At 39.9% G+C, this 12465-nt stretch overlaps 2 protein-coding genes across 9 annotated transcripts in view; one reads left to right on the forward strand and one right to left on the reverse strand.

The window, feature by feature from the left end:
* Nucleotides 1–12465, forward strand: part of SNX22 (sorting nexin 22) — a 127639-nt gene that overhangs the window by 95327 nt on the left and 19847 nt on the right. For 2 of the 3 annotated variants that reach the window (XM_029574628.1, XM_029574629.1), the window contains exon 7: nucleotides 9702–9788. In XM_029574628.1, the coding sequence (XP_029430488.1) occupies nucleotides 9702–9778 (77 nt within the window). In that variant the 3' untranslated portion in view covers nucleotides 9779–9788. The remainder of the gene's footprint in view (nucleotides 1–9701; nucleotides 9789–12465) is intronic. The other variant, XM_029574630.1, reaches the window with a different exon arrangement.
* CSNK1G1 (casein kinase 1 gamma 1) overlaps nucleotides 4414–12465 on the reverse strand; it is a 251138-nt gene continuing 243086 nt past the window's right edge. For all 6 annotated transcript variants that reach the window (XM_029574623.1, XM_029574617.1, XM_029574619.1 and 3 more), the window contains one exon: nucleotides 4414–10060. In XM_029574623.1, the coding sequence (XP_029430483.1) occupies nucleotides 10006–10060 (55 nt within the window). In that variant the 3' untranslated portion in view covers nucleotides 4414–10005. The remainder of the gene's footprint in view (nucleotides 10061–12465) is intronic.

Consider the following 12465-nt stretch of genomic DNA (forward strand, 5'->3'; position numbering starts at 1 on the left):
TTTCTGCCAACCCACAGAATAAATCAAACATCTGGAAAGAATGAAGGTAAATCCATGATTACGCCAGAGCTGCAAGGACAACCACGCTAATGCCAGCAAAACCCGTCTCCAGCCATACCCTGACCCAAGCGTACAAAAACCTGCCCTAACCGCCCTGCACCATACTGCATAGCATGTGAATAACTGGCCTCATTTGCATGCACTAGCGCTTAAGCAGCTGCATATTCTTAAGCTGGTTTCTGCAATTTTTCCTGCACTGAACACATTATATACCCGTCTAAGGCCAGCATAGCACTGCTTATTACATTGGTCCCATTGAAGCAGTCAGATGTGTGTGCAAGGGATCTGACAGATTTCAAAACATGATTACTTCTCAGCAGAAGAGTTATCTGAAGATACAAACTGAAGACTTTAGAAAGGACATTAACAACATAAGAACATGCCATACTGGGTCAGACCAAGGGTCCATCAAGCCCAGCATCCTGTTTCCAACAGTGGCCAAGCCAGGCCATAAGAACCTGGCAAGTACCCAAAAACTAAGTCTATTCCATGTAACCGTTGCTAGTAATAGCAGTGGCTATTTTCTAATTCAACTTAATAGCAGGTAATGGACTTCTCCTCCTACTTATCCAATCCTTTTTTAAACCCAGCTACACTAACTGCACTAACCACATCCTCTGGCAACAAATTCCGGAGTTTAATTGTGCCTTGAGAAAAAACTTTCTCCAATTAGTTTTAAATGTGCCCCATGCTAACTTCATGGAGTGCCCCCTAGTCTTTCTATTATCCGAAAGAGTAAATAACCAATTCACATCTACCCGTTCTAGACCTCTCATGATTTTAAACACCTCTATCATATCCCCCATCAGCCCTCTCTTCTCCAAGCTGAAAAGTCTTAACCTCTTTAGTCTTTCCTCATAGGGGAGCTGTTCCATTCCCCTTATTATTGCTCATACACATTCAGAAATACTTTACAGTACCTAGTGGATAGTTTTGTTTTAAATATTTAAAAATCCTTCCTATACATGTGCAATTGTCGTACGGCGTATGGTTTAACTGTTATAAAAACTGCAATAACCAATTTTCACCTAAACTGAGCTACTGTCCTATAATACATTTCATAGTCACTCTTACATTACCTGCTTTCCAAATATGTTTTGGAAGACAGTTGCTAACCAACTCCAAATCATAAGTGACAGTAAGCTGGATCTGTTCTTTTTCACCTCCCTTCTCTAATCATCTGTACTGCCAGAGTATAAAATATTCCAGAATTCTTATCGGAAGTAATTAAAAAAGCCAAGACTGGCTCAGCACTAGTCAGCAGCTCTTGGAAGAAGCTTGCATCAATCTGGCAGGTGGGTGCGAAAAGGCAGCGCTTGGTAGGAAGCCACATTCGAAATGTTGGAAATGCAGGCTTCTCTGAGGCACTCTCGTTAAGGGGCTTCCTGAAGCATCGAGTAAAATGGAGGCAATATTTGTGCCCCTGTAAACTTGTTTCCTTAGTTCTGTGTTTATCCTCCCTTTGTTGCTAATTACAAACATATGAAAATAAGGTTTCTTTCCAGAAAATAAGCAGCTGATGCTAGTCTTCACTTATCTTTCCTAAAATGAGTCTGAAAAAGATTCTGTGTAAGTTTCAAATACATTCAAATTGAGCCACACAATGAGACAAAAGCAGTTTCAGTTTTGCTATCTAGCTCATCTGAACTGCCTCTGAAACAGAAACAGAATACATTACAAATTCCTTTTAGAGACTTTTCAGTCAGAATTATAATGTAGCTTCACCAGAAGGTGGCATAATTGATGCTTTTTAATTACCATACAGTAAGAATGCACTGGCACTAGAGATCACAACCATTCTTAGAAATCAATATCAGATAATCTGACACAGATAGCCATCCTATTTTCATGTAATATTTTTAATCAGTCTGTAATAAACATGGGAACAAGAGATTAATCCTACAAAACTCAGATGTACTTAATTATATTGATGAAAGTAATGGGTAATTTTTCAAGCAGATATTTAAAGTATTAACATTAATACTTTTTAAAATGTCAAATGTTATTTTAAATCTCAATAAATCAAGTTCTTAAGGGACAGGCATGAACTTTGGAGGGGAAGTCAAGGTTCCAAAAGCAGCCTGTTTGTATGAAGCATTCATTTATTGTAAAGCTCTCTTAAATATGAATTGGAAGATGCCCAAATCTATCTGAAAGGAAAAATCCATCTTTGTTAAGTGGACTGTGTGTGTGCAAGCTGTTTGTTTTAGCTGGTCCAGAGATGCTGTCCATTCCTTTTGTGGTGCAGAGTCCCTAGCTCAGACATAATATTTTAGAAGGTATTCTTTCTTGCACAAACACTCTGCTTCCCTTTTGACCTCCTGTTTTTCACATTTTGTTTCTTACCTCCTTATCCCATGGTGACCAGTTACTGCTAAGAACCACTGCAGTGAAAAAAGAAACAACTCTGCACATGCTATGTCCCTGACCAACTACTACCCATCACTGCAAGTCATCCTCACAGAGTTTCCAAAGATAGCAGCCCATGTAAAACTGAACAGCTATGGAGGCCTCTCCCAAATAAAGTTACTCCTTTCAAGCCACATCTTATTTCACCAGTTCCGTATCACACAACCGGATCCATCGAGAAAGTTTATCCCACCTGTAAGTTTTTCTACCACTGGTACATAATGGTGGATGCATCTTGGTGAGAGGAAAAAACTTGCATAGTCTAAATGCTCTTATCCTTGAGTGCCAGAGATCAGTCTGGACTTTCCCCAACCCATTGGCAAACTAGCTGCTAACATTCATTCTATGCAGATTTCTCTTGCATATTCATTTTGGGAATATTGATCAGTTTTGAGAACTAAGGGTCCAGAGGTGGTCCAGTCTGAACTATTTGTACAAAGTTTTCTTTAATAAATAAAACATGAGTTAGCCAGTCTGTATTTTATAACAAAAGTGTGATTATAGCTGTAAATACATTAGATCAGAAAGTACGGATGCTTTCGCCTGAAAGAATGGATTAGAAAGCCAATTCCCATATTTAATCCAGTAATGAATATGAACATGATTGATCAGACAACTCATTGCACAATTAAGATAAAAAGAAAAAAACAACATTCATCTGCTTTAGAAAGAGATTTGTAGCAACAGTAATACAGTGTATAGGTTGTCAAGGAAGATCCCAGATTTCAACCAAATATGGTTCAAGAGAACAGAGTAGAACATCAAGGCAATGCACTTAGGGAGAATACATACAATGAATATACTGGATTAATATACAGCAGTGCAATATTTAAAAAAAAACAAAACAAAAAACCAAAAGTTTCACTGTTGACCTCAAGAAGCGATGACATCCCAGCCAGCTTCTCGCAGGAGCATGGTTTATTGTCACATCTGTTTAAATCCAGCTGCATTAACATAGAACAAAGCACCGTGCACTTTTACTTGAGGTAAAAAGGGTGTTTAATCATTCTTTGCAGTACTCTTGACTAAATCTTTCTCCCAATCTTTAATAAAAATTCAGTTAGATTTTTTTTTTATTTTTAGGGGATTTTTCTATTCTGATTTCCACCCGGTTTTTCTTTATCATCTGGCTTACACCACCAGAGATTCTTGAAATTTATTGGGGACTGAGCAGTTTTCAGTAAACTGGGATGCACTGTACCTTGCCTTGTTAAGAGTTCAATACATTGCTATGCTACTAGTGCAAGAGGGCTTGGTATAAACCAGCATTACCAGCATGCCTAGGAGAGAGACCGTCCCCAAAACATTTCAAATAAAAAGCAGAACACCCAAGAAATCGCCCAGCATGGGCTTAAAATAATTACAACAACAAAATAAATAGTCCCAATCAATTTAATACATTCAAGTCAAACATTTAGGAGTGACGAAGAACAGAACAGCAAGGTCAGCTGGAGGTTTTCATGCTATCCGTTTATTTTGCTTGCAGGCACTTTGTGGGGTTCTAGAAGGCAAAACTAGATCACAATCACTTCTCATCTGTGGTCAGCTCTCTTTCATAGGGCGGGCAGACCTGCCATCCCCAGAACAGGTACTTCCATTTCTCCCCCACAGAAGCCAAAAGAAATGTTACCTGAGTCCATGTAAAAAGATTACAAATTCTAACAAAGGGTCAAAAGGCAAAAAAGGATTGCAGTGAGGAAGTCAGTTCAATTTTTGAAACTGATAGTTTTTGCTTATTCAAACTTGGACATATTTTCATGCTCTTGCCAGACAAAAAACTAAGACTCCTGAATTGGGACCTCCCCCCCCCCCTCTAAGTTTTGGAAATCAAATACTTTGAACCCTCTCTGGCTTTTGGATGTATTTACATACTATGGAAGTAAAATGCCTTCCAATGAGAGAGGACATCGTAAAGCAGCAAATCCTTCCTGCAAGAAGTTTTGATTTTGATTTTTTTTTTTTTTTTACTGCGTCAAACCTTTAGAAGTTGTCTAAAAGCAATGCCTGGTGGCCACTTTGGCTGCGTGTGTACCAAGTTCTAGAGGGAACTGCAGTCCGTGGGCCTGCCTGGCTGAGGACTGTCGCAGTGATAGCTGGATTAGATGGGAAAGGGAAGACTCCAGCTGGCTGCAAATGAAGGCTCATGCTGTGGTCATCACAACTGAGTTAGGAGCCCAAAGGGCTACGAGGAATTGCTGGAGTAATAAAAAGCCTGGGATCTTGAAATGTTTCCCCAATTTCCTACATTTAGACACCTGGATCTCCTTTTTTTTTTTTTTTTGCAAACTGCCTGCATGTGACTGGACACTTTCTCTCAGCAAATTTTTATTTGGGCCAAATAATAATCCCCATAAACTGCATACAATAAGCAGAACTGCAGATGTTTGGATACAAAAAAAATGTACTAGTCATGATTTATTATGAAAACCACTAAGAGCAGTTTACATGAGAGTTTCGATGCTTTTCTGCATCTGTCCTCATCACCTTTTAATGGACTGGGGGCTGCCTGGCCTGTATCAGTCTGCCACTTAAGAAGCGCCTTCTTGGGATTAGTGTCTCCAACTGGGATTTTGTTAGACCCTGCCAGACAGCAGCAGATCAGATCAGCAAGCAGATGAGTGCCTCTACATGCTGCCTTTAACTTACATGATAAAATGCATAGTGCTATTCTGATGAGAGTTCAGCGTGGCTGGGAACCAGTCATGATTTGGACAGACTGCTGTCTTAAAAATAGCCTCCAACAGTGGTGGTGCCCCCCCCATTGCCGCCTTCTGCTCTTCTCTCTGTCAACTGCCACTCAGACTCTTCCCCCTCCCTTCATTTCTTGTTCCCCTTTTCCCATTGCCTTTTGCTTCTCTGGTCTTCTAAGTTATTTTTGGCAAGATTATACCACTGCATCTACATATTAGTCAGCACAGACAAAGCTAAATCCTGGTTTTTACCCCCTCTGACAGGGCTGTAGCACACTCTGCACGCTCCACCCCATTAACTTTGCAAGCAGAGTACTTCAGGTCTTTAACAGTTTTTTTTCTGCTCTAGCCAGAAAGGGCCAGAGATTAAGTGGCAAAGATGATGTTTTCTCTATGCAATTTGTTTGAAAATGTTCACTTTTAAGCAAACAGTTTGCTGTAGTATTTCTATATACATCCAATTTTTGTATACAAATTTTTTTTAAGGTCTAATCCAATATGGCTCACTACTGGGAACATTTTCTTAGTAAACGAAGTCTGTAAGAGGTACAGGGGAGGCAAATTGTTAGATATTAAACTTGGCCATCAGAGGTAAAATTTAAAATTCACAATCAGTGAGGTGGTTCCACTGCTCAAGTAAAAGTGAAAACTTTCCAAATCATGTTAACAAGAGGCCACCCACCAACTAAAAAAGCTATTGATGGTTTTATAAATATTTTCAACACAAGACTTGTCAAGTATTTCTAGCAATATCATTACTGGGATGGTTAATGGTGTACACAGCAACAGGGCTCCTGCCACATGTATAGCCCACCTGAGCGAGTGCCATGCACATTTGTCTAATACAAGGCTTCCCCACAACCAGTCAGATTTTTCAGGATATACACACTGAATAACCATGAGATAACTGCATACTATGGAGACTCAGATGCAAATCTATCTCATGCACATTCATTGTGGATATCCTGAAAACCCGACTGGCTGGGGGATTCCCCGGACAGGTTTGGGAAGCCCGGGTCTAATCTTATTGCTGAAGGGAATGCAGAGCTCTGCAATGAATATGCCCGAGATAGATGTGCATACGTTGGAAACCCAGTGCATGCAATCTATCTCACACATATTCATTACGGATATCCTGAAAACCCAACTGGCTAGGTGTGCCAACAGGAAAGGGATGGGAAACTCTGAGTTAACTTAATGTCTCTGACCTTAATAAAAAAAATAGGACAAAATGTTCACAGACTTATTGAAAAAGTATGGATTAAAGAGCTCCATCCTTCTCAAATTTACCATGTTTAAGAGAAAACTGCTAAACAGAAAAGAAAATCACATAGACCCTAGCAAAGCACATTAACAAGCCAACCTGCAGCTTATCAACTTCTACTCTACAACTTGCAAACAAAGACTAAGATAGTTTTCTTAGAGCCATTTCTTTCAACTCTACCACATTAAGGCAGTAAGACGTTTTGCAAAAGGCAGTAAAATTAATGAACCCACAAAAAGATCCTCAAACAATTAAGTTAAAACCATGGGCCAGATATACTGAAGTTTCTCCCAGTTTGCATCTATAGGAAAATGTTTGGTACATCTGATTCTAGGATCCGAAAAGCAAGCAAGAAGCCTTTACAAGGATTTGTACTTCTTCATGCTCTACTTGAATTTTATATACAGGAAGGAAGGAGCTGAAAGCAAACTCTTGCTTCTGAAATCTAGTCCCCCACCTCCTCAGTCTATCCAGAGGCAAAGCTTTAGCTCACAGTGAAGTTCAAAGTACACATGCCTGATTAAAGTCTAGTAGTAGTTATATACCACCTGCCAGGCAGGTAAACCAGATATCATGGAGAAGCATGCAGCGAGCCATAAGAATGCTGCTCCATTAATTCTGTAATTGAGGTAACGCTGTAAGCCCTTTCCCTGCTGGAACACAGCACAACTTGGACTCCAAAAAGTGGTGTGAAGCCAGGCATAAAATAGGTGTGTCATCATAACTCTGATATGCAAGCTTGATTTCTTTAGCAAGAAGTGCTAAAGAAAAATTAATAACCTAATCAAACTTCCCAAATTATGGTGAGATGTTTTCCCCAATGCCAAGCAATTTGCAGGAAAGATCTACTGTAGCTTATAGTACTCCCCTGCTATCCAGTGAAAGCTAGAAAGGCAGTTTCACCTACTGAAAATGTAAGCATCTTTTTAGAACAGCAGCATTTGCATGTTCATTATCTATTTAAAATCACATTTCACTTATGTAAAATTTGAGAACGGCCCAATTGCTGGTGCACATGGCGTGGAATATTTGCCCATCCATAAGGTAAAATTGTCTTACAAACATGAGGAATACAGCTTTGTACTTAGCACAATGATTTTTCAAACAGGAGGATGCAGATGGTGCAGCCTTACTGCCTTAGAACTGAAATACAGAATTCTTCACCAGCCTGAAACACCAAACTGATCTGTTTTATAAACTGACCAAAACGGAAAGTATCCTATGGTGATAAGACACATCAATGCCTTTTGACATGGGAATAAAGTAAACATTTCAGGCGGTCTGCATTTTAAAATGAAATGTAAGAGGGGAGCTATGAAACAATGCTTAGAACAATTCACCTACGATACCAGCTGTGTCAATTTGTTAATCTGCACAGCAGCATACACAGTCTAGCTTCACTATTACTGTAGACTGCTTCTGAAAATGTACAAAAAAAAAAAAAGCATGCATGTAGCCCAGAGCTTCCCAAACCTGTCCTGGAGACCTCATGGCCAGTCGGGGTTTCAGGACATCCACAATGAATATGCATGAGCTAAATGTATGTAAAGTTCTCTCATGCATATCCATTGTGGATACTCTGATAAGCTGAGTGCTGTGGGGGTCCTCAGAACAGGTTTTGGAAGCCCTGACTGTAGCAACTGGCCAAACTGTACTATTTAATGCAGATATCCTCATAAGGGAGTCCCCAGAGAAGCAGGGAATGAGTGTTTATTGAGGGATTGTTAGGATGGTTATGCCTATCTCCCTTCCAGTTACAATTAGAATGTGTTGGGACAATTACCATTTGCACAAAACCCCAAATACACAGTTTGCCTGCAACTTTTCTATAAGTACCGCACACTAACCACACCACTGGAGTCTCACCTGTAACTTCTCTAACATCTTCTATGTTGGGCCCGCCCCCTCTTCCTAATACCCAAGGGCTAGGTAAGAACACCACAGGAAATATCCCAGAGCCTTAGCAGGGTTATTTTTATTCCTAATCACATTAATACTTACAAACTCTAAAACTGCAGCTCATGTGGCTGCTTTTAAAGAAAAAACCAACAGGGCTGTTATGATGGAAAAGATTTTTTTTTAAAAAGGAACATCTTGGTATCTTAATATTATGATGTGGATCAAGTCAATGCTGCTTTGCCTTTTTTTCCTGTTCTTTCTTGCGTCTGGCCTAGTTTTGGGTATAGTTGGAGTCTTGCTGTGATCCAATACAATGGCCAACATGTGTTTGGCCTTAGTGGAACCGAGTAAGATAAACCAACCCTATTGATTCAAGTAGCATCTCTCTGTTACATCAGAGGAAAGTCAAAGAAAAAAAAAGTCGCAATAGTGATCCAATCACTGTAAAATGTTTGTAATACAAATTAAATTAAATTTCAGTGAATGTTCTAGAAAAATGATGTGGGGGAGGGGGGGAAGAGCATGTTTTTCCTTGAGCTCTTGTTTAGAGTGTAGTACAAAGATATGCAAATGGCAGCACTAGGATCTGGTCCACCGGAGGCAGTTCTTCATAAGCTGGGGACGATTCTGGGGCCTTATTCCATAAATCAATTTCCCTCCCTCCCCCCCCCCCCCCCCCCACCCATAGACCCAGAATAGTGAAAATCTATTTTGTTTGAATAAGGCCCCCGGACACAAAATGTCCTTCCCATTTCACAACCATGATGGTGTCCTTTACATTTTCTGGATTTTTCTACTGTTGACATGCAACTCACTTGCAAGTCATCTGTGCCTCACTACTGGACTTTGAAATCCTTCTGCCCCCACAAAAAAAAAAAAAAAGTGCAATCAGTATCCGTTTGTCTACTGTCTTGAGTTCTGTCACTGCTAGGAACATGGAGGTGGTCAAGAAATAAAAGAAAACAGACATATTAAAAATTTCTCACAGCTTATGTGCTACATTACAGTGTAACTGTTGACGAAAGTGTTAATAAAAACAAAAAAAAACAGGGAAGGAAGAGGGGGAAAAAAAATCAGTGTAGTCTAAGATGTTTGGTTGGGTGGCTTCCCTGTCTTTCTGTCCAACTTCTTGCACATTCATTCCACCAGATTCCGGTTTCCTTTCAGCTTCTATCCCCTTCTCACCTGCAGGAGTGCAATTTCACCCTTTAGTCTAAATAATGTATGTCGGGTGAGCAGTGAGAGCGAGGATCATGGGCCTGCAGAACTACATTAGGCAATCTCCCTTCTCTCAAACACACACACAAAAAAAAAAAAAAAAAAAAAGGTCTTCAACTGATTTTTTTTTTGTTTTTCCCCCCCCAAATCACCGACACGAGGAGGAATCAGCCACAGCACCAGCTCTGGGCTCCGAGGACATCCATCTTTCAGTTCCACCGCTGGATGCAGACTTTGAAGGAAGGAGGGTAAGAAAAATTATTTGAGTAGTCTGTCCCCAATTTCATTTGTCTTTTTTTTTTTTTTTAAACATTACTTTCTTCCTTTTTTTCTCTTTTTGGTTTAAAACGTCACCCAGTTCCCCCTTCTTCATCATATTTCCCTCCCTCATCACCGTCAGACATGGCAGGAGCTGAAGGTGTGGTTGTAATTGCAAAATCCCTGGAGATTTCCAGGAGGCACCGGTCACTTGTGTCGTTGGGTGTTCTTCTTCCTTTTTCTCTTAAAGAAACAGCAGCACCTACAGCACAAGACACATTTCAAACAGTTTAGACAAAAAATAAACCCACACGTGTCAAACTTTCCTCAATTTGTATATTTCTCATGTTTGGGTACCTTAACAATTTGCTAATCCTTTGCTTAACTTGACAGTTGCATGCATTTCATTATAAATATCAAAATCCAACACTTGCAAGCTTCACTCATTGGCAAAACCAGCCAATGAACTTGCAATTCAAAACAAATACCGGTACCTAATGGAAAATGGACTAAACTGGCTTCTTGTCCCTCCCTTAAATTAAGTATATCCTTTAAATCCGTGGAAAATTAACATTTTCAACTGAAAAATGAATCCCAGATTCTAACTAGTACTGGACCCAAGGCAACAAGTCATTTTTCCATTAGAATGGTTATAGGCAAAAGGTATTCTTAGTCCGGCTAGTGACTGGATTTGGGGGGGGGGGTTTTAGATCAATCTGACACATTGTATGAAAAATTAGCTGTGAAAATTAATTTTGAAATTGAAGAGAGTAATTAAAGATTGCTTAATCAGATTTTCCCCATAACGTTTCAAGCAAAGTGACCTGATCCAAAAAAACAATTTACAACCTAAATGTTTAGGCGCAGGCCAGTGAATCTGCGTGAAACAAAAACGGGGCAATGCTATCACTTGGCGCAATGGTTTGATAGATCAAGCAAAGTTTGGTTTAAGCAGCTGAACATTTTTCTCCCAGTTACAAGACTGATTCCAGTGTTCAGCCTGAGGTCTGGACTGCTCCCTGTAGGATAAATATTAGCATGTGCACGGCAAGAAAGGCTCCTATAGGAGCTTTCCATCTTGAGTCACTTGCAGAAAAATTCTTCCTCTGCTCTCAGTTTTTCAGGAAATGAAGCTGCATGCATACAATACAGTCTTCATTTTATCCAACAGATTTAAAGTACATTTCAGTTCCACTTAAGGAGACGAATAATGTACTACTGAGGTGATGAAAAGATCCTGGTTCGGAAGATGCAGATGCTACCTTAATAAAGAATTAGTAGGACATACTGTGCAATTTTAATAGCTTAGATTGGTCTTACTAAGATATTGATCTGGGCATTTTGTTCCAGACATTTTCTTCAAGAAAGCCATCTCAGGATGCCTCGGTGTATGTACCACAAATGCCCAGAGAAGCAGGGCAAGGTTTACAGCAGGGACCTGTTGACATCCATTTACTAAACTTCAGTGTTTGCTGTTCTTGCATTTAACCAGCCTGTTATTTATGTAGGCCCTTTCCAATTCCACATCCTTGGGAGGCCTACTCTAATTAAATGGAACTAATTGTACAAATCAAAGATGTGGCACAACGTAAGACATGTTCTGCCTCCCACTTGGTTTAAGGAAGGGACATAGGAACGTGGGAGCATTACAGATCATTCAGTCTGGCACTCTTCCAGGGAATTTTATTCACTTCCCACTCTTTGCCGGATATGCAGGGAGGGGAATGGGTTTGGAATTTGACAAAAAAAAAATAATAATAATATAGTTCTGTTTTGGTTCTCAAAAATGTTCAAAACTATATTTGAGCTGATGTGTGAGAAGGGCATTTTGAGACATTTCTTCATCAGTCTGTGCACCTGCCGTCTCATATTTACAGCCCCTTCCCTCTGTCCCCCCAAGGTTGCTACATGAGAGGTTGCCAAGTCAGCCTGGAATTAAAAAAAGGAAGTTTGCTAAACACAAAGGCAGACATGAATAATATAAAAGCTTGTGATAATTAAACAGAATGTGGTTTCAGTGCATGCAGACAATGTACAAAGAGAAGAGCCCCAGACTATGACATACAGAGAAACTTCAGAGTTTAACAGGACACACTGGAAAGTCTTCTAGATGAGGGAGACAGGGTGGTACAATCTCTGTGGGATAAAGGCTGCAGGAACATTGCTCAGTATGGTTGCAGTTCCTTTCTTAGTCTTATTTTTCACTAGAATTATTTATATTTTCATATATTTATAATTTAATGGCTATGCAAGATTTCCATGCTTACTCAAAAGCTCTCTAGGTTCCTACCCTACACTCATAAGACTACTGTTTGGCAAAAATAAAGTAGGAGGATTAGCTGACAATCTATTAACAATTCTCTAGAACTCTCAGCCTGGGTACACAGCAGCAAAGTTTAATAAATGGTTTGTGATAGATCCCCATCTCAGCTTATGCTCACTACACTCCTTGGAAGATTGTCACCTTCCTAACCACACCATTTACCTTCAGACTTCAACAGCAAAGTGTTCCTTATCAGAATTTCTCCATTACAACTCAGAAGGGTGAAACGTATGTACAAGGTACATTGTATGAGAGCATCAGGGGAGCTGATTGTGCAGGACTCTTGATCAAGGCTGCAAGCTCACATCCCACTGTGAAACCCAAGGGTTGAGGGGGCCAATCCT

Source organism: Rhinatrema bivittatum, chromosome 13, assembly GCF_901001135.1.
Source record: "Rhinatrema bivittatum chromosome 13, aRhiBiv1.1, whole genome shotgun sequence".
Classification (NCBI taxonomy): domain Eukaryota; kingdom Metazoa; phylum Chordata; class Amphibia; order Gymnophiona; family Rhinatrematidae; genus Rhinatrema; species Rhinatrema bivittatum.